Below are 26,528 nucleotides of genomic sequence, written 5' to 3'. Positions count from 1 at the left end.
AGACACAGAAGCAGGGGTGGATCCTGACACTTTGAAAAGGAGCAGTGCCAGCTGGGGTTCCTATAAAATGGGGGTGCTGGAACATTATTTGCCATTTTTTGTCAATATTACACAAGGAAATAACCAATTTTCCTATAAAAAGGAGTAGTGCAAACCCCTGTACCCGGCCACTTGTATCCACCACTGAGAAGTTCAAAATGAGCAAAAGTAGAAAGCTTTCAATGAAGCTAATATGAAAAACGCAACGACTGACTTTTCAAGTGTCAACTATCCTTTCATATGTAGTTACATTCTTGCTGCTTCGGCGTATATGGAGTTTTTCTGACACAGTCAGTATAGCTTCGCTTTTTACCCTTTGACCTTAAGGATGCTCTTCCTATGGAAACACAAGTCACCTGGTCACAGTTCTTTTTCCCGATTGGCCAAATACTGATAACTTAGTCGCATTCGAAAAATCAATATCGATAACTTGGAATTGTGTTCGAAAATAACTTTATCGGAACCTTCAAAATTGCGTGCCATGTGTTATTTTCTTGAAAGAAATGTAGAAACTTAGAAGTAAAAAGGAACAAAATTTTACTCCGTCGGCTATCTTTTTTTAGAGATAGTACTGTTTACACTTAACTCAAATGTTTTTTTTTTTTTAAGAAATTGTGACCATTAAACATGCATTAAGTTTTTAAATATTTAATAAATCAGATCTTCCAACATTCAACAAATAACATATTTTGCATTCTCTGGTATAAAACCAATTATTTTCAAATATTGTATTAGTACATGTATGCAGAACTTACCAACAATAATTGTGTTATAGCTTTAGTCATTTCATTTTTTCAATTATATTGCTTAAAAATATGTTACTGGATATTTTGTTTTGGCGATGGAATGAAATCATTTATATAACAAAGGGTTTTGTTTGGCCAGACTATTAATTAATTCTTTGGTTAATTTCATTGGCATTTGTAACTTGTGTTCGTTTATTTTTTGCAGAACAACCTTCTATTTAAATACATTCTTGGTTTCACTCTAACACCTCCGAGTTCCCTTTTTTTCCATAAATCATTCCACCACTGAAATAATGGACAAGCATATTACTCAAAGTCAAACATTTGAAACAACTCCAAAATGTTTACCTATAAACTTAACAACTGTTGAAATAAATAGACTGTATTGATAAATGACAACTTTTTGTGAAGTTCTTTCTGTGTATGACAAAGTGGATCATATAGTCTACTATCGCCACAAAAATATCACATAAATCTTTTGTAGAAAATAATACAATATCATGTCATATTAATTTTGACACTTTTTAAAACTACAATTATAAGTAATTAAAAAGAACAAACAAAATGAGCTTCTCACCTCTTTTTAGTTATAATGATGCTATAAAAATTTAGTTATTGTCTAAGAAAATTCTCTGAGTCTGAGCTTTTCAGGTACTTCTTCAACATAGCTTACTAGTATTAATTCTTCAAACTTAATTTGATATTTGAACATGACTACTAAAAATAAATTTGCAAGTTGAGAGTTTCAAAGTGAACTTGTCAATATGAAATATGAAACCACAAAGAAATCAAGTAGACTCAAACTTTGCTTGACCTTTTGACCTCTGATATCACAGATATTAGAATAAATAAGGACACTTATAAATACAAGGCAGTTGTGTAACAAAATCAACTGCTAAAAACATTTTAAAGATATTTACATGGACGGAGACAATTCTTCAATTCAAATAGCACATATTTTTAAACAAATTCATAAAAAGACTTGTAAAAAAACTACTGCAAGGTTAAAGAAAAGAAGGCTATCTCGAAAATGGACAAAAAACATATTACATTCAAAATAAAGTTAAAATATAATGCTCTTGTAAGGCACAGCTTTTTACAGTCCCTAAAACAATCTGTGCGATTATTCATCGTTCATGGATCAGTTTCAGATCAGTCATAGATCCGTCAAACCAATCCATGTGATGGGTGATCACTTCCGATAAACGGTTTATATATTTTAAGGATCGGTATGTTTTGGATTTCCATTTTTACACACATATACTAAATTATATACATTCAGACATTAATTCATTTACTTGTCTATTGAATTTACTATTTACTATTCTTAATGAAATACAAAAAGTTGATTTATTATTTTAAGCTCAAAGTAAATTTTAATATGGCACTTTGATTTGTTTCAATCATATGTCATTTTACATAACAACAGTGAAAACAGGTTGGTCAACTGTCACTGGTTTTTGGTCAGCAATCATTCAATCATCGGTCATTAATCTGTCAAATAGTTGCACAGATTGGTTCAGGAACTGTATGCTTCAGAGGTTAACCCTGTCCAGTCTTGTTTTGGACTCTTCATAAATGGATAGGGTCATAACCCCATAAATAAATCCCAGCTATTCTTTTATGGTGTGGAACCTTGTGGTTTAATTTAAAAATTATCTATAAACCTATGTTCATGTTGTTGTCTTACACTGATGACACTACCATAACATTACAAGATCAACATCTTTTTATGGTCATATAATAAAGTTGCATAGAACTTCTACACATTTTCTTATTCAGTGGTATTCCTTAAGAGATTAGACCATGGAAAACACTTGCTTTAATTGAAGGGCAACTGGCTGCTCCTTAGTAGTCATTATTGACTAATGAATGGATTAGATTTCATAACCCAGAATTATTAGTTAACTTGCTGCTGTAACTTTGAAGAAAAAGAGGCAAAAAAATTTCCCATGGCCTAAACACATTAAGAGTAGAAATGCACTTCAAAATATCAGTCTTATCATTTATCTATTTCAGCACCCTGCTATTGTCATTTTCCCTCATCTTGAGAGTATGTTCAATTAGTGAAATACAAACAAACACCCAGTTATACATGTGTTGTGCAGGAACTGATCCAAACTTAGACACTTCTCCATGTGGTACATCTGAAAATAAATCAGTTTGAATATTAGAGTTAATTCAGTGTAAAAATATTACTTATTATAATTGAATATCAAAGTTCTATGAAGAAAAGATATTCAACCTATCTAGCTAGTAGTATGTAGCACAAATAAAAGTTCAGTATTTTAGAAATATTGTGACTGAACTATTTATTGTTCATGGGGTAGTAATTTCTGTGGTTTTCTTGACTGTACTAATAAAAGCTAAAGAGTATTTATAACAAAAATTATTATTATCTCTCTCTGTAAAATAACTTTAACTTCCTTAAACAATTTATGGAAATATGCAGAAACTACTATAATATACATTTTAAAAAAATAAAATAAAAGCTTCAATAAATTGACAATTTCGGTGCTTCTGATTAAATAACACTATAAAATAAAGTTGAAAAAGATTCACTTTCTGTATATCCGTTACATCCTTCATTTCATGCATTATAAAGCTAGAACATCGTTGCTTCTGGGAGATAATTTGACTGTTTTTGTGGATATAAACCACTAAAATCGCAAAAAATCTTTCGTAACACCGTGTTAGCCAATCATTTGCACGATATGAGTGACGCTGACTGTTCCTATACTTGGTTTAATTTTCCTTTTTGTGCTAACGTATATACTCAATAATGTTAGGCCCGGTTTGCACTCATATGTGTAAAACATGACGGACTGAGGGGTTTCTTAACATCCTTGGCTATCGTTTGGGGTCTCTCATGGACAGTGTAAAGCATCAAAGCGTTTACACAGTCCCAAGGCATAGTCAAACCCGTGAATGTGGGTCATTGTATATTCGGGGAAATTAGTTGTCATGTTTATAATGAAAAAAAAAAACCTCTTAATCTGACATAAGAAAAAAACTACATGTGTTAGATATTAAGTTACATTTCAACTCTCTATCTACAAAGAAAACACAACAGCACTTAAGTACTGATTCTATACAATTTTGGTTGTAAAAGAGGTGCATTGGTGTGTGCAAAAACATGATTTTTTACTTTTTCAGCATTTTATTTTTTTACTCCATAATAACTTCCTGCTTATCTAACTATTTGTTTTTGCTGACTATTGAAGATGAGGTTATTTCTTCATTAAATAAGTAAAATCAAGAAATAGTAGGATTTTAATGTATATAACCTATGTGATTACTTATACACACATACCTTTGAGATAAACTTCAATTTTTTCAGGAGGTATAAGTTCATGGTCCTCAGCAGCTGTAGGATCATACTGGGTTATCTTTTGTAACAAATCTGCATTAATGTACTGAAAAAAATTATCACTATATAGATATTTACTTATAATGTATTCTTGACAACACTGTTGGTGCGATATATACTGAATATTACATGTCAAAATCTGTATCACATGCTTTAACAACCAGAGACTCCTATATCAGCCCAAGGGCCACTGGCCTGCGAGGTGATATAGGAGTCTCAGGGTGAAACAACATGTGATATAGATTTTGTCTTGTAATATTCAGTATGTACAGTACCTGAACCGATCCGTGCAACAAAAATTGCGATCGGTCATCAATCACCAATCAGTTTCCGGTCAGTCATCGATCCATCAAACCGATCCATTTAACTAGTGATCGCATCACGTGACCACAGAGCGGTCAATGTATTTTACGGTTTTTGTTGTTTTCTTTGTCAATTTAACACGAATATTTAAAAATGTAATAGATTTAAACATTGATTTATACTTTAATTTTACATTTCTTTTATCTAAAACAGATCTTACATCATTTTACATAACAAAATTGTGATCAGATTGGTCATCGGTCATTAGTTATCAATCCGTCAGCGATCAATCAGTCAACGGCCATCAATCCATCAGCAATCAATCAGTCAATGGTCATCGATCCATCAAATCGTTGCACGGATCAGTTCAAGGACTGTATTTGCACAGAAGATACATAACCATTTTCAGAAAAGTACCATGTGTACAAAAATGACTCCAATGGTAGTGCATTGTCATGACAAACTGAGTGTTTCCTATTTTTTAATAGCAGAAATTAAGTACATGCACGTGCAAATCAACCGAACAAAGGTTTCAAGGATGTTTAAGTGGAAATAATAATATTCATGTACATTCTGCCCCACAACTCCCTATAGTGCACCAATTTTTTAAAATCATTTTCTGACCTGAGACTCTTATTCATTACTGTACTATTATTGAATTTATTTGTAAACATATATACACATAATGCAATAAAAGATAAATAAATAAAATACAGAGCAACAATGTTATCTTGTGACTTTTCACTTTTCTTTTGTCTTCAAAGAATATCACAGGCACCTACAGTTTTTGTCCAGATTGACTGCCTGGTTTTTGATTGTCAGTTGGTATTACTATGATGAACTAGCCAAAAACATAATTACAATAACTTTCTCAATAAACTAATATCAACTGTTGACTTACTGTTCTAAGGACACCCCAATCATCTAATTCACCACTCTGTACTTTATCTAGGTTGAATATTGCACACACTGCTTTGACAATTTTGGCAACTATCTTTGGTGGGTCATTGTAACTCTTCAGTTCAGCGAAGGCTTTGGCATCAATCTTAGAAACATTTTCACGGAGTTCCATTAACATGAGTCTGTCAAACATTATATCCATCCTGTTCTCATCATCTCTCTCAGCCTCTGTTGGCAAACAAAATATTTTTATCAAATCAAGTAAAAGTATTTATCAAAATAGTCAGTCTAATTAAGGAGAGCTTCACCACACGCATGATAAACACACGATAAATAAACGCTCTTAGTGTGTGTTTAAATGATGGAAAATAATATTAACAAATATTGATGAAGAAAGTAAAAATCGAAAATAGAATTAATGAAAATAAAAAAATAATAGCTAAAAAATACAAAAATAACGCTTGAATAAAGGAAATAATGAAAGCACAAAAATAAACGAATGCTTCTATTTTGGGTTTAAACATATGCTCCAAGTGTGCGTTTAAAAGAATGCTCTGCATTTATGTGCATTTAAACGAACACTCTGAGTGTGTGTCTACACATACACTCCTATCATGCATTTATCATGCGTCTAAACAAACACAATACAATGTGTAAATGCTCAATAAACAATGCACAAATGCTAAAATGGGAAACATGAACGTTTCAAGGAATGTAATAAAAAGCTTCTGGCAGACAAAAATCTAGACACTATATATAATTGTACAAGATGTTTAAATTTAATAATTTTAGCAATTTTTTTTTAGTAACAAGTGTACTGAAGTTCAATCATTTTCAGTCTCAGGTTACTGGTGTGATATTAACAGATATTAAGTGATTATGAATGACAATGTTTTGCCAAATCAACTGTGACACTCCAATACACAGAATAACATCATTTTTAACATCATAACAGAACATCATATCTGGTCCTATCAGGCTCACTGGGATGTTTCCTGTTTCTACTTCAAAACTTATGTTTACACATTTATAACTTTAACATACCTAGCACAATATTCTTATCATCTCCAGCAAACTCTCTGGTAATTTCTTTGTGAGCCTGCTGTAACAGTCTAAGCATTCTTTGTACCTCCTTGTTTTCATGGGCTGGTAGTATTTTGGTCTCTCCTATACTGATATCAACAACAGCAATGGCTTTTCCAGCATCATCACGGAGAGGGAATGCCAAGTGTCTCTCACCATAAGCATCAGCAGATATACTCTCTGAAGTGTCTACTGTCTTGAACAAATAATCCCTGTTTATAGTTGAAATAATATACATGTAGATATTTAATACATCATTTCTATGTAATTAATTCTGAGTTTTCTGCCTACATGGTTACATTCCAGCAAAAATCTGTAACACACTGTAAATGATTGATAATGCAAATGCTTATGAAATTTTATGATTTAGTATCATTTTTACATTTACCCAGCGATAGTCAATTGTTGAAACATAAATTATAGAAAAGGTAGAGGAAAAAAAGGAAAAGGTAGAAAAAAAACATGAAATTTATTTGGTTGTTTCCTATAATTTGAGTTTTCATTGATATTTTGAAAATGGATATAAAATATATATTCACATCAACAATTTACCTGAAAAGATTATCTTTTCTTTCTAATCTGGGTGGGTTTATCATATTTTGGACATTGCCCTTGAGATCTGTGTACATCATCTTCCTCAAAACATAATCTAATTTCTCTTTACTATCTGGTTCTACCATGTATGTTGAGATTTCATGGACATGAGGATTTCGACGATGGATCCAGGACACTGCACTCTCAGTTATTCTTAGCAGTTTCTTTCTCATGTCAATGTGGTGGTAGGCAATGCTGAATGACTTGGCAATACCCTAAAATGGAAAGTTAAAATTTTGGAGAAACTCAGAGATGAAAAGGGCTTTGTGTGATCATGAATAAATTAAGTCTCAATATCTGAATGTACAAGAAAGTATATATTCTATTTGTAGTTCTTGAACTTAAAATCCATACTGATTTTAAAGAGTAAGAAGATATTAGATCATTTAATATTTTCTCAATGAGAGGGAGTTTCTCATGCTGATCTCATCGAGCGGGAGACGAGATGAGCATGAGAAACTCCTGCAAGTTGAACAAATATTTAATAATCTGTTTATCGCTTTTTTGCTGAATTGTAAGGTATTATTTCAGTTTGCTTGACCTAAATTTGTAAGTTTTATAAGCACTGCAAAATTTTCAGCGACGTGCTATGTGACGTCACGTATGTTGTGCAGCTGTATACACATTTTTTGAAAAAAATCAGTTAACTATGACAATCGCGTTTAAAATTTGTTAAATAATTTTGGGATTTATTCATTTTAATCAGGTAAGTTACTGTATTTTATCATTTTCCATTGTAGACTAGAAAATATTGCCACAAATTAGCCATTATTTCATATGCAGTACACAAACAGATGGTTATTTGGGTCGTCATATATTCCTATGCTGTTGCTTGTATGTCATGCGAGGACATAGAAACTAACAATAATTTTCATTCTCACTCGACTGGCATGAGATTGAAAATTATCGTATAGCAAGATCAAAAGGATTTAAACAACATAGCGATAATCTATACCTACCAACAATTCCAAAAAATTTAAAATCCTTATCTCAATGGAAACATACTAGCGAATATTAAGACCCACAAGCCTCCTTAAGCCTTAATAGAAAACTTATAATAAGATGGTTATAGTAAATGAATACTAACCTGGAAATACTGAATTTCATGGGTAATGAAAATTGTCTTTGTATGTCTGTCATTCAGTGTATCTATACCAATCAAACCAAATACTCTCTTCCTCTTGTCTTTCAGTGGTACAGTAATGAATGAACCCTCTCTGTCCTGGAAATAATATGTGTAAACATGATCAAATACAATGGAAATATTTCAGTTTGACTTTTCATTTACGAAGAATTTTCAAAATACTATGTAAAATGAATAAATGGAAAAACGTGAATGAGTGAGAATGATAAATGACAATGCCCAACAAAATTTTATTTCGTCTGGCAATTAAAAAGGGAAGTCAAATTGTGGCATTCAGTCATACTGGTCTAAATACTTGTCAATAATGTTGTTGATCTCATTTTGTCATTTGGTATTGAATACTAGAGCAATCTTGTAGACCCACAAATTAATTGCAGTATATAGCTCACGTACAAAAATAAGCATGTCAGATGTTCCAATAAATATGCTTTTATTTTGTACAGACAAAGTTTTCCTGCTTTGTTTCACTCTAGATACAAGATGCTTATGAAGCTGAATAATCAACTAATTTTTTTTTAATTTTAATTCACGAAAACAAACCTCTGGAAGTCTGTATGGGTTCCAAAACTGTATATTGCCATGGTTTGCAACTCTAGGCACATGGATAGGTTGGCCCCTTTCTACTGCTGCGAAGCTGTCAAAAACATAACAGCATTAGATATGTTGTTGGTGTTAAGTTTTGCAATGCATTCTCAAATAATATTAGATGTAACATTTAAAAATCAATAAAAATTATGCATTTGCTCATACCAATTCAAATTCATTCATATATATTTAATATTTCATCACATCTTCCAACAAGAAGAATAATTTTAGTAGCTAGTCTTCAAGTTTAGTTTCATCTTCAACTGTTTAGAGCAAAGATTTTAATTACCATTCTGTGTAAGAATCAGGCAATGGGTGGCACATCATTTTCATGATTTGCTCATTTTACCTCATATATTCAATAAATCTAGAAACTGAGAAGCTATTTACATTTGTGGTGTAGTTATAAATACTTAGATAATGCAATAAAATATCTGCATTTTTTTCTTTGTGTGCCACACCTTATACATATTTAATTAATATTGCTTCATTCTTAGACAGAGAATTCAAAAGTACTTAAATGCTAACTCCTATATAGTGAAGTGCTACAAATGCCACATGTTCATACATGTAGAAGAACAATGTAGTCATAAACGAAGGATGGTCTGAATTGTGATGTCATGAACATGGGTCCAAAAACGGTAAAAAATGCTGGTGATTGACCGACAAATTTTGCAATATCAGACATAAAAAATTGTTAATCCTTATAAATTTCAGCCTGCGTGGTTTTATTAGTGTATAAACATACTGTCTACCAGTCTCCTAATTGTTTATTGGAAATTGATTGACAGGTGCATGTCAATTTTAGCCAATGTGCAGCCACCTGCGACTGTGATTTACCTGTAACTGATTAGTTGATTGCATAATTGAATTAATGGTACACATGAATCCCCTTTGCATAAGTGAATTACTTGAAGTGACTCGGACAATTTTCATACATTTATTACTTGCTTTATTAAGGAAAAGATTTTTTTAAATTTTTTATTTTTTTTTTAATATAGTCAGGGTTTTACAACATTCCCCTACATCACTACCTGATTAGAGTGTAATGGGGTTTTATAAACATGTAGATAATCCTCACTATATTATATTAATTTGAAAGACTGCACTTATCATACTTACTAACTCTCACTCTCACACTCTGTCATGCTCAAAAGACAATCATTCTATAATACATACATTTCAATTTACAATTTGAAATAAGAAAAGACGAAATATACTGTCTTGTATTTTAAAGTCTAATAAGCACATTTTTAGTTATCAAATATCTGAAATATTTCTAATAGGGGCCCATATCTTCTCAAATTTATGCAAAACATTATTTTTCTTGGCAATAAAATGTTCAATGCAATAGTAATGTCGAACTCTTTGCTTTAAGAAAAAGATTGAGATGTCTATCAATCATTTTCCCGCCAATCTTTCAGAGGTAACGAAAGCACTTATAACTACAAATCAGTCGTAGTTTGTAATTATTAATTTGCCAATTGAATCTTTTTAACGCAGAAGTCAAAAGCCCATTTAAATCAATAAACAGAACGTATTTGAGATTTTCTATCATAAACAATCAACTTCTTTTGTCATCAATCAGAAGTTTTTGGCAGTTTTTGATGCGATGAAAAAGTCTGAGAGATACAATGTTTTGTTTACATGTTGGAATGTCCATGTGTGGTTGAAACCAGACTCGTTCACTCTTTCAGATATTTTAACAAAAATTCCAATATTTATCTTAAAATAATTACATGTACATGAACAAGTTTTTTATAAAAAGTTTTTCGATCTGATTCTGAGCAAGACTGACACAATTGTCTGCTGCAGATTGATCAAATGACTGGCATAGGCTGTCAAAATTTACGGACCCTAGGTCATGAATTTTTTTTTTTAATGTTAAAACTCAACAAGTCTGCCAAGTTTAACGAAACATTGGTTATGTTTAAATAGATGTTATATAAAGTTTTCAAAAAATCATTGAATGGTTTATTATGTACATGGGTTACAATGGATAATTACTTTTTTCCAATATTTTACTCTTGGTCATTGCTTTGGAGCAAAAAGTCACTTATCTTGGAAAATAACTGTATATTCAACTATTTCATAAACCATCTCTGAAACCTACCTGATACCCTTCATATCCTTGTAGAGAATTTTGCCGAGCAGAAAATCAGCATCATCAATAGTAGCAGCAACATATCTAAGACAGACATCTCCACGGTCTGGACTAAACCGATTCCTTTCCAACATGGCAATGTTAGAACTGATTTTCTTACCACTTCCATGGGCCTCAGCATCCTACCAAAAATCTTCAAATTTATAATCATGGTTTAACATTGTATGTGTGACTTAATATAACTTCAGGTAGGTAAATGAGTAGGAAGTCAAGTCTGTTTCTTAAGATATATAAAGATAAAAGAATGTCCTTATACAATACTGATATTTACTTGAAATTATTTACAACCAAGAGCTACTGAAGTACCGGTATATACATGTACTATAAACTATGATTCATCCCATAAAATTGTAAAAAACTCTATTACACAATTACATTCAGTGTTCATCTTTAACATTATCTCTATTCTCTATACACTATAAAGTGTAGATTTGGAATGGAAATGAAAGATTTAACTGCTAACCATTTTTTGTTTTGTTTTGAATGCATTTCCGTAATAATTTGTTTTGCAAGTTGTGTTGTATCACCACCTGTTTAATTCTTGCACAGACATGTACATAGCATATTCTCTGTACACTTTTTCCACTTTTATACTGAAATTAAACAACTGATTCCTTGGTTCTGACTCAGATTTCTGAGTCAGAAGTAAATTCTCTCAATAAAAATTCACAGTTCAATGATAATACATTATGCACTACCTATCAGATTGCTTCCCCAGTGAAAATTACTCCTTTTGACACTATTATGGCTATGGATGTGTAAAATTCACATGACAGCTTTACCTTGTACAAGGCATGGAAGATACTTTTGTAGACTGGTTCCATACTGGCCCCACTTGTCTCTGCAGCACTGACAATTTGATGTAACCATTTCTTTCTTGCTTCTCCTCTAATTCTTTCAGCATATGTCCTCTGTGGAAATTAAACACAATAATTAAAAACTTGTAAAAATATATGGTTGCTAGAATTCAGATATTCATAAGGTTCTTAAATGTAGTATATTTCATTAAACAATCAATTTCTCTGAATTAACATAATAACTTAAAGTTTGTTTTCATGACAGAAAATCCCAAAATGTTTAGCTTTGAAACACATGTAAAAATAGACCTATAACATCTGTAAGTGATCTCATGTTTAAAGTAGAGGTATGATAAAAAGTGTGAATTAAATTGGTAAAATAATCATGAAATTAAATTGCAAAACTTACAGTATATGAAGTCTTAATTACATTTGATTGTTCAATATAATGAAAAGAATCACAGTATAAAAATGATATGTTGAGCCTTAAGACTTCTGTATCAATTTCAAGCTGGAATCAAAATTAAAAAAAAAAACAAAACAAAAGATAGAATAAAAAAGACTAAACCATTGAAAAAAGCAATCATGAAAGCTTAATATTTTCTCTAAAAAAATCTAACTTCAAGCTAATAAAATCATTTTACATGCATATTTCATAACACTGAATAAAGTCTCTTTGCCTTTGTCAGGTTGTGATAAATTAATCTTTCCTTCCATCAAGAAATACTATTTTCTGATTTTCTGATTTTTCAGTCATGACTGTAAACAAACTACCTTGGGTAATTTTCATGAGCAATTTATCTTTACTAACTTTGTGAGCAAGCAAAAATAGATAGCTGGGATTAAGTCCCTTTCAATGGAATAGACTAAGTGGAAATCACGCAAATAAATAAAAGCCAAATTCATTTAATACCCCAAAACACAAAAAGTATCGTAGAAAATAAGTTGGTATAACATACCTCAACACTGTTGGTAAGAAACTCTATGTAGTAGTCAAACGTATCAGCTCCAGAGATTTCATCAATAACAGCTTGGACAAATGTCCTGAATTCTCTCTTACTTAGTCGGTTGTCTTGGGCATACTTAGCTGACTTCTTCAGTCTGGCTTTAGCTATAACAAAATATAACTATATAATTAAAGATAATATGAGTGTAAGTTTTTCATTAAACATCTATGGTTTGATAAGCAAAGGCACTGATTTCACCTTACAAATATCAGGCAAAAAAATTCAAATGATCTTTCAATACCATTGACACATGCATATTTTACAAATGAAGAAAAAAGATTGTTACCAATAAAAAGATATTTCAAAAGAATAATCTGTATATACTTTTACAATTCTTTTTAGTTATGGTAAAAAAGAAAATTGTTGATTGTTTATTTGGAAATGTAGAAAAAATTACCATTGACTCATAGAAAAGAATTATTCATTATTGTTATATGTTATCTTGATGGTGTTTTTAGTTATAGAGTAGATACCAGTTACCTATATAAATTTTATCTTTTTTATCATTTTTTTTTTTTTGGGGGGGGAGGTGTTCAAACCTTTATTTATGGCTTCATTCTCCTGTCCATCTTTGTATTTCATCATAATATTCTCCACATCCTCCAGGTCAAGGTATCCAGATCCATCATTATCCCATTTCTCAAATAACTGATCCATCATTTGTTTACGTTGTGAAGACAGTGCTTCTTTGCGGGCCTAAAATAAGTATCATTGATCGTTGTTAGCATTTCAATTTTTCAACTATGACCAAATGTTGCAATTTGTAGCTCTAAAAAGTATTGAATTCATGAACAATATATCATTTGAAGAATAAAGAAGAAGCATTAAGATTTTACAACAAAAAATCCATTCAACATAATATTTAATTTTTGTTCCCTAAATTAAAATAATTCTGCATGTGATTAGACATTTTGCTTGAAGAGAGAAAAAAATCTCAATTTTTCAAGACCATACTTAAAAAATAGTCATTTGTAATATAAAATAAATTCACAGACAAAAGTGGCAAAGAGAAAAAAATATGAAACTGTTGGATTAGTTTTATCTTTTTTTCAAATAGATGTAAAGAGTTTCAAAAACAAGCATTGTTATGTAGATTTTAATTCTGTCAAAATAGGGCTAACAACCAAATGTCATGTATATATTTAAGAACAGTTAGGTCATCAATTTAATATTATACCTTAACAAGTCTCTCCATCTTTTCTTCTTCTGTTTCCTCATACCCCTCTCTGATAAATCTTCCTAACAATTTAAAGGCCTCCTCAGTTGGCTTTTCTTCCTTACAGAGGAATGTTTCTGTTAGCTGAACAAACTGGGAGACATTCAATACATTCTCATCAAAGGCAGAGGTACCAGACTGCTGACTACGAGCTGTCATGGCTGAAATTTTAAATAGAAAATGAGTCTGCCTAAAATTCTATTCTTACATAAAATAAACCATTGAAGATAATTGTTTTTGCTCAAAAAAGTTGAAAAGGATACATTTTTCTTATTTGTAGATGTCAGTTTTTGCTTCTAAATAATGACATAATGTCCAAAATATATGAAAATTAGTCTCAAATATTTAGGATGCATTTCTACGAATAATTTTGTAATTATCCTTTGCCATATCTTCACTCTATCATCCAAATTTTCTACTTCTGCCATAGAATTCTCATGTACACTTAATAGTGAAAATTATCATTTCTATCCAATCTACAATTATTGCACAGACTGACATGTTCTTGTTCATTCTATCCAATCTACAAGTATCCCACAGACTAACCTGTTCTTGTTCATTCTATCCATCTACAATTATCACACAGACTAACCTGTTCTTGTTCATTCTATCCAATCTACAATTATCACACAGACTAATCTGTTCTTGTTCATTCTATCCAATCTACAAGTATCCCACAGACTAACCTGTTCTTGTTCATTCTATCCAATCTACAATTATCACACAGACTGATCTGTTCTTGTTCATTCTATCCAATCTACAATTGTCACACAGACTAATCTGTTCTTGTTCATTCTATCCAATCTACAATTATCACACAGACTAACCTGTTCTTGTTCATTCTAACAAATCTACAATTATCCCACAGACTAACCTGTTCTTGGTCTTTCTATCCATCTACAATTATCACACAGACTAACCTGTTCTTGTTCATTCTATCCATCTACAATTATCACACAGACTGACCTGTTCTTGTTCATTCTATCCATCTACAATTATCATACAGACTGACCTGTTCTTGTTCATTCTATCCAATCTACAATTATCATACAGACTGACCTGTTCTTGTTCATTCTATCCAATCTACAATTATCACACAGACTGATCTGTTCTTGTTCATTCTATCCAGTCTACAATTATCACACAGACTAACCTGTTCTTGGTCTTTCTATCCATCTACAATTATCACACAGACTGACCTGTTCTTGTTCATTCTATCCATCTACAATTACCACACAGACTAACCTGTTCTTGTTCATTCTATCAAATCTACAATTATCACATAGACTAACCTGTTCTTGTTCATTCTAACCATCTACAATTATCCCACAGACTGACCTGTTCTTGTTCATTCTATCCAATCTACAATTATCCCACAGACTAATCTGTTCTTGTTCATTCTAACCATCTACAATTATCCCACAGACTGACCTGTTCTTGTTCATTCTATCCAATCTACAATTATCACACAGACTGACCTGTTCTTGTTCATTCTATCCATCTACAATTATCACACAGACTAATCTGTTCTTGTTTGTTCTAACCAATCTACAATTATCCCACAGACTAACCTGTTCTTGTTCATTCTATCCAATCTACAATTCTTGCACAGACTAACCTGTTCTTGTTCATTCTATCCAATCTACAATTGTCACACAGACTAATCTGTTCTTGTTCATTCTATCCAATCTACAATTCTTGCACAGACTAACCTGTTCTTGTTCATTCTATCCAATCTACAATTATCACACAGACTAACCTGTTCTTGTTCATTCTATCCAATCTACAATTATCACACAGACTAACCTGCTCTTGTTCATTCTAACCAATCTACAATTATCCCACAGACTGACCTGTTCTTGTTCTTTCTCTGTCAAATGTAGTCCCTTCAGCAAACTTGACACTTCCCAACTGTTGTGTTGTATCCGTGGCATCAGATTTTTCTCTGTTTGTTTCTGAAACATGATAAAAAAAAAATCATTGTTTTGAAATCATGATTATATACAATTACCTAATTTATAGCATATTTAAAGCTAAATATGAAGGAGAGATGAGTTTGTTTTTTAAAGTAAAAAATGAACACAAGCATTTTTCAAGATTCCTAAAAAGTCTTATTTAGTATCAATGACCTTGATCTTTAACCACCTAAAATTATGCATCTGGATAGATATATATTTCTTAGAAGAAAATCATTAGCATTTGCAAAAACTCAGTAAATTCAGAAATTATTGTCTTTTTCTTATTAAGAGTTTGTTTTCTGAGATTAAAATAAAATTTTATCTTGCTATATATTAAAAAAAAAGTTTATTTATGCAAGTTTTAGTATTTGTCTAACCAAGTCACATTTTCCCCCTTATAAAACATCTCAACAGTTTCTAAATTCACTTACTTAGTATATCCTGGTTACATGCTATGACGAACATAAAAGTCTTATGACTATCCACCTTGACAGGCTAAACTGATGTTTTAATCAAGGAGTTTTCTTACTTTTTTTTTAATTAATACTTTACACAAATGAATACTGTAAACATATTAATTTTCAATATTGCTAATTTTCAGTCAAAGAAACATATTTGCTAGTATCAATTTTCGCAGTTTGAAAAATGATAAGTGTTACATAGTGTTAAAAATCAATTTTTCATACTTTTCTGTAAACTGTGAAATAGCGAAAATTAGTAGACCCAAAAATTTAGAATGTTTACAGTATACCTCTTGACTGAAGTTTAACATCTTCAGCTTTTTGTTCAGATTCTGGTTTAGTCTCAGTCTGGTCTATAGTTTCAGTCTTAGTATCAGCCTGAGTCTCAGACTTCTGCTCTGGTTTTGATGCAGGTTCATCAGTTTTCTGTTCAGTCTTCACTTCTTCAACCTTGTCAACTTTTTCCTCTGGTTTCTCTGTCTGTTCTTCTGTCTTTGCTTCAATTGTAGTCTCCTCTGGTTTATTCTGTTCCTCTTTCTTTTCTGTCTCAGCTGGTTTCTGTTCCAATTCTTTCACCTCAAATTTTGTCTCTTCAGTCTTCTGCTCCTCTTTTGTATCTTCTTCTTGTTTGCTTTCAGTTTTTTGTTCAGTGTCCCCACCTTTTCCATCATTAGTTGGCACTTTCTCCTCCTCTTTTGAAGCCTCAGGTTTGCTTTCTTCAGTTTTGGATTGATCATCTTCTGTTTTTGATTTAACCTCCTCTTGTTTGGCTTCCTCTTTAGCCTCATCACCTTCAGGTTTACTTTCACTTTGAGGCTTGTCCTCTTTTTTATCTTCTTGGGGAGGAGGTGTTGGTGGTTTTTTATCATCTTTTGGAGGAGGGGATGCAGGTTTTTGAACTTCTTGTTTTACTGTTGTTTTTTTAATATAACAGAGCAAAAAATAAACACAAACAAATCAAATGAACAAATCGCATGCTAAACTATAAAAACAATCATGCAAAATTAAATTGAGCATACACATAAGTTAAAATTAAAAAAAAAAAAAAAAAAAAAAACAGATGTGGAAACACACAATTTAATTAATTTTGCTGCATGAAAATATAAAAAATAATAAACAATTGTGAACATACGATAAATGTTCATACAGATATGATATCATTGCTTTAAAACAAACCAATATTTCAAATACTGAAATTCATATGGTAGTATTCCTTGTAAAAGGTATATACTCTTTGCAGCAAGTCATTGTAAGAAAACAATACTTTGTAAAGACAACACGTCTTACCTTCTGATTCAGGTTTAGGTGGTGTAGCTGTAATAGTTTGTTCAGTTTGAACTTGTTTTGGAGCTAAATCTTCCTCATCACTGTAATTGTCCTCAGCCTCATCAACTTCAACAACAGGCCCTGAAAACATAGTGAAGCAATTCTTGAACTGCAGAAACATTTAAGGAGGTAGTCCTAAGGTATGGGAAACAACTCTTGAAATCAGTGATATGCTTTCATCTGAAACTGAATGTTTACATAAGATTGATGCAAAATGCTGAATACAAGCATTCCAATGATTTTTAAGAGTTGTGTCCCTTACACTAGGTCTACCTCCTTAAATTTTGTAATAGATTTAATAATAGGATCAAAACTTTATCTTGCTCATAAATACTAATTCTAAAAATCTTCTTGATAATGCATTTTATTTGCACATGTATATCATCAAATGTCAAATGATCTAGAGAAAGAAGTTTGTTCTTCCATGTCGTATTTTTATGAGTTTGTCTAAAATTTTATGTGAATTAAAATGTGTACCTATAGTTCAAATGTCTTATTATAAAATCAAATGATACAATAAACTTACATCTCCTTGGATTTCTAATGTGGGTCTTTATATCATCTCTAACTGTATCCCAAAAGTTCTCAAACAAACTCAGAATTCTGTGTCTGTCTAACAGTCCAATCTAAAGGAAACAATAGACACAATACATTCAGTCTACCTCCACTAAACCATCCACAATGTTACATTTAGAATTAAGTCAAGGATAAAAAATATTAAATAGCTTAAAGCACATGACATGCCCCAAACTCCTTTTTACAGTGTCTATATAACCACTTCAAATTCTGCAATGAGAAATCATAAAGCAATAAAAAACATAAAGGAGCTTCCTTTCATTAAGAAACATGCTATAAAAAAAGATTTTTAAATTGAAAAACAAAGAAGGAAAATGGCATTAAAAAATCCCTCAAAGCATTTTTTATTTCTGGTGCAATGGTAGACTAATTGAAACCAGTACACATCAGACAAAAATATCTTAAGAAAATATAAAATGACAAAAATTTCTATTGTGAAATGGTGGTTAAAAGTTCATATCATATTTCTTAAATATTTATTTGCTAATAATGGGGAAAATAAACTTACACCACTATGGTCACATGACAGGAACAAGTTAGTCAGTGCTATCCTTCTACTCTCCTGTTCAGCAGAGGCTCTGTAGGAAACAGCACATCTGGACAAATGTTTCATGAACTCATCAAACAAATCTCTGGTCAGCTCATCTACAAACATGCTGAGATACTAGAAAGGAAAGAAAACATAGAGTTAAATAAAATAATAGTACATTGATCCAGTAGTACAGACAAATCCTGTCTACATTCTCTGAATTAAATAATTTGGTTAGTTTAGACAGGTGTATAAAGTTCTGTTCAAACAGGTTTCATTTATCATGATAGTCTGAGTCTTTCTATGATCATACAGCCTTAATTAGCAATATGAATTAAGGGAGATAAATCTAGAACACAATGACACATTAAAACAATTTAACATCATGGAAACTACTAGATTGTTTTTTCAAAAGTAATTTTTTCCATGAATTATGAAATTACAGTTATTTCTTCCATTTCATACTGGATTGTAACCAGAAAAATTACAATCCAAACTTCAACTAAGACATGTTGGCATTCAAATTTGTACTTGCAGGATGTAGATTTACTGGATACATCTTGTACTGTGCTCCTATAAATTTGTATCTCTTAAGAAGGAAGGCCTATGGTAAGGTACCTAACTCATGAAATCAGTGATTTGTTTGTATCATATTCAATTTCACCAAAACCAATCAAACTTTCATTTGAAACAGAATAAAATCAGTCCATGTTACTTTGATGCTTACATGATTAGATTGATGTAAAATGCTGAATACAAACATTTTAATGATTTGTAAGAGCTGTATCCCTTACCCTAGGTCTACCCCCTTAAAGCATTATCTGAAGTGCTGAATGTACGCCTTATGTTTGCATGCATGCGATGACAGAAATTACTAGTAAACTACTGAAACATATTTTTGTTGCCATATTAAAAATTTCATTTTGTAGCTTGTCTTGTAATTTTCAGGTAAAAAGAGGTATTGTTGAGAATGTTGATTCACTGTTACAAAATACACCTCAATTTTATACAATTTTTTCGTCAGAATATAGCTGAAATATTGCTGCTCAGACGTTAAACCCCAACAAACAAACAAACAATATACAATTTTTGAATGTTTGAAGGTTATGATTTCTCACTTTTTAACTCCAGTCGACATTAAAAAATGACATGCTAATACTTTTGCTGGTTTGGAGATTTTTGTTTATTAGAGTTTATCATTTATCCTGTTCTTGACAAAAACAAAACAAGCCATAAACCTGATTTTTTTCCATTTTAATGTCCGTCTGATTCATTAAACAGTCTTCCAAAAAATATTTAACTGGATACTAAGTTCAATGAATTTTTTGTTGAAAATGATTTATTCAAAAGAAATTTTAAATAACTTATGTAATAAATTATGTGCAATCTCAATGAAGAGAATAAAAACAAGAGGCTCCCGGGAGCCTGAATCGCTCACCTGGTTATATTTTTGCCTTTCAAGGACAATAACTCTAGCAAGAAATTGTCCGACAATTTTGACTCCATGAAGACTTTGGTAGGACTTATCATGAGAATCATGTCATCAATAGAAAGTTTCATTCTATCTATTATAATTTTCAAGATACTGACTGAAAACTGCAAAAAAACGTAATTTTTTGCCTTTCAAGGGCAATAACTCTTATATGGAATCGTCAGACAACTTTGATCCCTGGAGACTTTTGTAGGCTTTATAATAAGAATCATTTCAGCAATTGAAAGTTTCATTCTATCTATCATAGTTTTCAAGATATAGGCTGAAAACTGTAAAAAAAGTCATTTTTCACCTCTCAAGGGCAATAACCCTTACATGGAGTCTTCTGACAACTTTGATCCCTGAAAATTTTTGTAGGCGTTATAATAAGGATATTTCAGCAATTGAAAGATAATGGCCAAACCTAACAGTTTTGGAGATACATTGTATATGCAAAAAACTACTGTAAGACCCCTATGTTCTATTTTTAGTAAAGGCGGCCATGTTTTTAAACTGATCATAAATCCAAAAATTCATTTTGTTAAGGATACCCTAAAAAACGAAAAAACCAACTTTCATTTAATTCTGTATAGTAGTCTCTGAGGAGAAGATTTTTGAAAGTAATAACATCGAAAAACAGCAAAAAACGTCCAAAAAGGGCAATAACTCCAACATGTGTCGACAGATTTTCACCAAAATTTGACCACAGATTAATCTCATTATGCTGAATACTTTTATTCTGTTAGAATTTGGCTAAACCTAACAGTTTTGGAGATATATGCAAAAATCTGCTGTCTGACCCATATGTTCTATTTTTAGTAATGGTGGCCATGTTTTTTACCTGATCAAAAATCCAACCATTCATTTTGTGCAGGATACTCTAAGGAACAGTCATTGTAAGTTTCATGGAAATTTAATTCATAGTTTCAGAGAAGATGTTTGCAGAAATTGTTAACGATGACAGACGACAACAGACGCCAAGTGATGGCAATAGCTCACATGGCCTATGGCAAGGTGAGCTAAGAGTAATCAAGGGAACCAAGGTTATAGCGGTAATCAAAAGAATGTAATCCAGGGACAAAGACCAGACATCGAAAACAGACATACACGACAAAGAACAAAAAGTAACTAAAATCATACATACAAAAGCAAATCAGCAACATACACAACAAAGAGCATAAAGTAACTAAAATCATACATACAAAAGCAATTGAGCACCTCAGACTCCACTAAAAACTGGGAGCATGGACCAGGTGCACCGGTAGGATAAAGCGTCCTCTGCTTTTCTAGAAACACCCGCTGAGTTGCTCATAAAAAGTCAAGTCCGGGGTAGACAAACGAGGAAAGGAAAACTATGTCTAAAACTAAAAACAGTCTGGCAGATATTTCAAAATACATTCAAAACATTAAGAATTAGACATACTTTGGCAAAGTCTTTAACTGTAAGGCACTTGCCACTTTCATCTGTGGCCTCTAAAGTCCTGCTAAGTTTAGCTGCATCTCTCATTTCATCTGGGAATGTTGTCTCTGCTATTTCAGCAAATGATCTTAATGCATTCTGAACCTATAAAAAGAAATTGTTTCAAAAAAGGTTTTAAAAATAATTGTTTACCAATACAAAAATAACTTTGATATATCAAAGACTGAAGTCTTCAAAGTCGCTAATTGTCAAATATTCTATGCCACTGACTTTGGCTTGCTTTCAACATCTGAAATTGACCACTCAGCCAGCCAGGCTATATAAAAATATAGCTTTCACAGGCCAGGTCATTCCTCCTCATAGGATTAATCTAAGGCTGTAACTTAGTACACCATGTATGGTAGTACTGGGCAGCTCAATTAGATGTTATTATGTAGGACAGAGGATCAAATTAATGATGCATGTCACAACAAATCAATATATAACACAAGGTTATCAATAATTTTTATGATATATTCATTGTATTTAGATACTCAAATTACTGGTATATAATAAGGATTGATTCTTTCACTTTTGATATAATAAAGGGAATCTTAAAATGCATGTTTTCGTGGACCCACATCACATGACTGAAGTTATTTCTTCATAGACTGTAAAACATCATTTACTCCTCATTAAAATCCCCTAACAAAATTATTGCAAAAAAAAGGCTTATCAATATAAGACAAAGTAATATGTCTATTTGATAGACAAGGAATTTGAAACCAAGGGCACACAATGTAGGTAGTAAGTTTCATCGAAATCTTTAATACAAATACAAATTAATTTGATTTTAAAATTTAGAATTTACATAAAGAAGACAACAGGATGAGCAAATGAGCAAATGATGACAATTTTTCTTGGTTATACACATGTACATTGTACAATGTATATGTATTCATTTTCATATTTGGGAAAAAGCTAATGACATCAAAAATATCAAATACATGTTACATACATGTATACATGTACCAAAAAAATGTATATATAATATACCAGTGAAAGTTCCACTTTAGCATCTGGATAAGAATCCCATTCCTTAAACTGTTCAATGAATGCTGCTTCCCTTCTCTCTCTCTCCTTCTGTTTGATTTGTTCAAGTTTCTCTCTTTCTTCTCTTCTTCTTTTGGCCTCTGCTTTAATTCTAGCTAGTCTTAAATTATAGAAAACTGGAGATAAAACAGTTACATTTGTAGGTCACCTACATTAGTTGCTGGATAAATGTCCAGAAACAGTGTTAGTGATATTGTTGGTCATTTTCAAAACTACCTCACCTCATTTTTAATATAGAGATTTTGAGTATTTTTATTAGAATAGGAAATTTGGAATCATGTTACAAAACCCTTGAATTTGTGGTTACAATAATCTTACAGAGGAAAACAAGAAAAGGACAAGACATTACCAACATATTTAATATATCAAATAATTAGTATAATATTGAATAGAAACACCATATCCTGCACTTTGACTACCAGTTGCAAATTAATTGATCTTATTTTGGATAATTTTGGAGCCATTTTTTTGACAAAGTGGAAAACTTTAATTATTTGAGATTCAGCATTATTTCAGAGGTAATTTGTTTTTGTGGGATTGTCTAACCATGCATATTCAAACCCAAGACAAAATATTAATATCCTGTTGGAGCCTTTGTACCAAACTTTTGATAAAACACAAAAAATGATACTAACCAATAAAAGTTCTTGGGAGAAAATACCAATAAAAACACATGTGAAAAGTTCATTAACTCACTTACATGTACTTTAATACTAAAATGTGTTAATTAAGTTACCTATTCAAATAACTTTCTTACAAAGAAACAAAATGTACATGTATTACCATACCTATTGTCTTCAATATTAAACAACTGTCTCCTCAATTCCTCTGCCACTTCTCTCAGACCTCTAACATATGGTGAAGCTTCTGAGAAGTTACTGTATTTAGGGTTGTTTCTGAGGAGATATTGAGCCAAAAAGTTAATGGGGTTAAAATTTGGATCCTCTTCATTTTCTTCTGTTAAGCCTTTCTTATCTGCTTCTTGAAGCAACTTTTCTACTCCTAATATCAATGTTGGAAGCACTTTGTCAACAAGATATGCTCTAACTTCTAATGTGGCTTCATTGTCATTTAGCCACTGCTTAGCCAATATTTCTGTAGGAATTCTCCTAGCAATTTTTTTGGCATCTTCTCGAGAACTTCTAGTATTATTTTTCTTCTCATTTCTCATGCCTACTAGTTTTTCCATCATACTCTGTTCATGTAACCTTTTCCATCTTCTGACAGCACTTCTAACAACTGGTTTCATGTAGTCTGACCCAGCCGGAGTCATAGACTGTCGACCACTGCCTGCGCTCTGTGGTGTTGTGACTGATACTCTCTTCGTAGGACTGCCAGCTCGTCCTGAGCCTGGCTTTGTAGCCAGTACATCAGCCATATCTACACGTATTTCTAGAAAATAAGCATTGAATAATTAAGACTTATCACCACCAGAGAAGGCTTTTGAGAATTCATCACTCAAATAAACATTTATACAAGAAAATTATCAATAACACAATGATGACACTTCTTCAAAATAAACTGAAATTATTTTTTGTTATTTCATATTACTGCCCAAAGGGAGCTAAACTGAAGAGAAGTCTGCAAATGGTAAAATGTAAATTAAGGATCTAATATACATAATATAGGCTCTAAAATATTTTGCAAAAGGAAAAAAGGGGTTCCTGGCATGAGAATTTTCTTCAATTCTTGCAATATCATTCCATTAAATGAAACATCTAAAAAGTCTGACCAAGATTTGATTGGACTAAGTAGTTCAGATACTTATTGGGGGTATGATTTTAGTTTCTTCAGGATAGTTCTTATTTATCATAAATCCATACCTGCCAACTTACAGGATTTAATTGTGTTTTCACAATTTTGACCATTTGACCTGCTAACACAATTTTTCAGGTCATATTTGTCCCAAAAACCACATTTTGTTATAATAACCTATAAAACTCTGGATTCAAGCCCCTCCATTCATGCTTCAATCACATTTCCTTCGTTAGAAGAGTCATAAATCTGACAAAAAGGTATTAATTGCTGTCTAAACAGGTAAGGGTACATTTAACGACAGGTAAATAATCTACAATGAGCAACCAGCTGATCATGGTTTTCAGTGATGATTGGATCTACCACTATTTTATGAACAGTCAATAACTTTTTAAAGATTATCATTTCTACTCCACAAATAATTGAACAAATAATGTCAATTTAATTGGTCTATATTTTTTTGAACCATGTATGTAAACAAATTACAAAATTACAATTGTTTGTACAAAATGATCGAGTTATGTCCCTTGCAGTCTTCAATTTTTTTTTTTTTAACATTTCCTATAATTTCGACAGTGCAGTATAAAAGTTTTGTTTGCAATAGTTCAAAGAAATACTATTCCTTTTAAATAGTGATGATTTTGGAAATTTTGTAGCATCATTCTTGAATATTTGTTACATTTCCTCATATGCTGAACCTCATGGCATTCATTTAATGAAAAAAAGAGATGCTTAAATGTCCATAATATCATTAGCATTTTACTGTCACATAGTCCAAGACTTGGGGTATAGGTATGTAATCTCCTTCTAATTAAACCCCTGTAAGTTCAAAACTGGACACTGACTCCAATTCAATTGATAGAAAAGGACTAAATAGAAAATGTGTAAAATGTCATTTAAAAAAGTAGAAATATATTTGAATGAAAATAAATGTTTTCTCATTTATATTTTTGAATTAAAGCAGAATTTCAATTAGGTTAGGAGGAATCCACCCAAAAAAATGGGCTTACAAACATCAATCTATTACAGTGCAACATGCACATGTTGTTCAATTAAAAAAAATCCCATTAATACTAAGTGGTTGTCTCATTCATACATTACTACAGTAAAACCCATGCAAAATACTTCCAAAAAATGTCCATGGAGATTTTAAAAAGTTGGCAGGTATGTAAATCTTTAAATGAAAAGCAGAACATTGATTAACTGAAAATAAAAAGGAACAGAGAAGAAAAAGCAAAAAACAGTCCTTAGTGGTGACACAAAGTAGTTCATAAAGACTATCACTGTTGCAAATTTATCAGTAATATCACAAAATTGCTTCATTATGTAAAATTTTTTGTAGGTTAACTTTATAAGAGTGGGGTGTGCATACATGTAAATATATGGGAAATTACCCTTAAGCGAATATATCTTCAAGGCAAGACTTACATCAATTTTGTCCAAATAATTATTGCATATTCTGAGTAAATGTTTTCCCTTCTACTGACCTTTAGGAAGTCAAGCAAGCACAATAATTGTAACCTACGAAGATGGCATAATGATTTTGACCAGAAGAACAGCAACCAAGTAGATGGCATCTTAATTATTTAAACTGACCCAATGCAACTCACAAACACTTCACATGCACATAGTACTCACAAGCACCTGAACATATCTTGCATCAGAGTGTGACCATGGTTTAGAGGAACCCTTCCCTAGACCAAGGGATATGTATGTTTCTTTGTAAAGGATTTTTTTAGATAGAAAACACCGTTTACACGTTGCTAAAATAAATGCATATAGTAAGTAGATGTGGATGAAAGGTGTTGTTACATATTGTTATTTATGTGCATTGAATGAATGCTATTTAGTTTGTTCTATATTGCCGTACCAGTAAAAGTTTCCTCATTAATTCAAAGCAAGAACATTGAAACTGTTTCCACCATCAACGTTGCTAAGAGGAAGTGCTTGTCTTTGTCGTTTGAGCGTTTTATTTCCATATTTGAACTTCCG

At 31.7% G+C, this 26,528-nt stretch overlaps 1 protein-coding gene across 2 annotated transcripts; it reads right to left on the bottom strand.

Annotated features, from left to right (window-relative positions):
* Nucleotides 1–671: 671 nt before the first annotated feature.
* On the bottom strand, nt 672–26,514 carry LOC148606913 (EF-hand calcium-binding domain-containing protein 5-like). Of its 2 annotated transcripts, XM_088545688.1 has the most exons (21): nt 26,407–26,514; nt 23,570–24,173; nt 22,725–22,881; nt 21,693–21,833; nt 18,778–18,933; nt 18,220–18,319; nt 17,655–17,774; nt 16,658–17,278; nt 15,802–15,903; nt 13,910–14,109; nt 13,272–13,428; nt 12,685–12,836; nt 11,711–11,839; nt 10,878–11,050; nt 8,720–8,813; nt 8,123–8,257; nt 6,994–7,250; nt 6,403–6,653; nt 5,360–5,586; nt 4,099–4,201; nt 672–2,932 (listed from the first exon to the last, which is right to left on the bottom strand). In XM_088545688.1, the coding sequence occupies exons 2-21, from the start codon at nt 24,157–24,159 to the stop codon at nt 2,796–2,798; spliced, it is 4,002 nt and encodes a 1,333-aa protein (XP_088401814.1). In that variant the 5' UTR covers nt 24,160–24,173; nt 26,407–26,514; the 3' UTR covers nt 672–2,795. The 2 variants fall into 2 exon arrangements, with proteins under 2 accessions (XP_088401814.1, XP_088401815.1); XM_088545689.1 differs by lacking the exon at nt 16,658–17,278.
* Between the last annotated feature and the right edge of the window lie 14 nt (nt 26,515–26,528).

Source organism: Perna viridis, chromosome 9, assembly GCF_037379345.1.
Source record: "Perna viridis isolate PV_CMFRI_1.1 ecotype Kerala chromosome 9, ASM3737934v1, whole genome shotgun sequence".
In the NCBI taxonomy this organism is placed as follows: Eukaryota; Metazoa; Mollusca; class Bivalvia; order Mytilida; family Mytilidae; genus Perna; species Perna viridis.
This window is presented reverse-complemented; position numbering and strand designations above follow the sequence as displayed.

Excerpts from the sequence above, each read along its gene's own strand:
- LOC148606913 (XM_088545688.1), bottom strand. The coding sequence starts at position 24,159 with ATGGCTGATGTACTGGCTACAAAGCCAGGCTCAGGACGAGCTGGCAGT. Across the intron at positions 12,837-13,271 it reads GAATGAAGCCATAAATAAAG|CTAAAGCCAGACTGAAGAAG; the intron begins GTTTGAACACCT and ends ATTTTGTTATAG. Across the intron at positions 11,051-11,710 it reads TCTTCCATGCCTTGTACAAG|GATGCTGAGGCCCATGGAAG; the intron begins GTAAAGCTGTCA and ends GATTTTTGGTAG.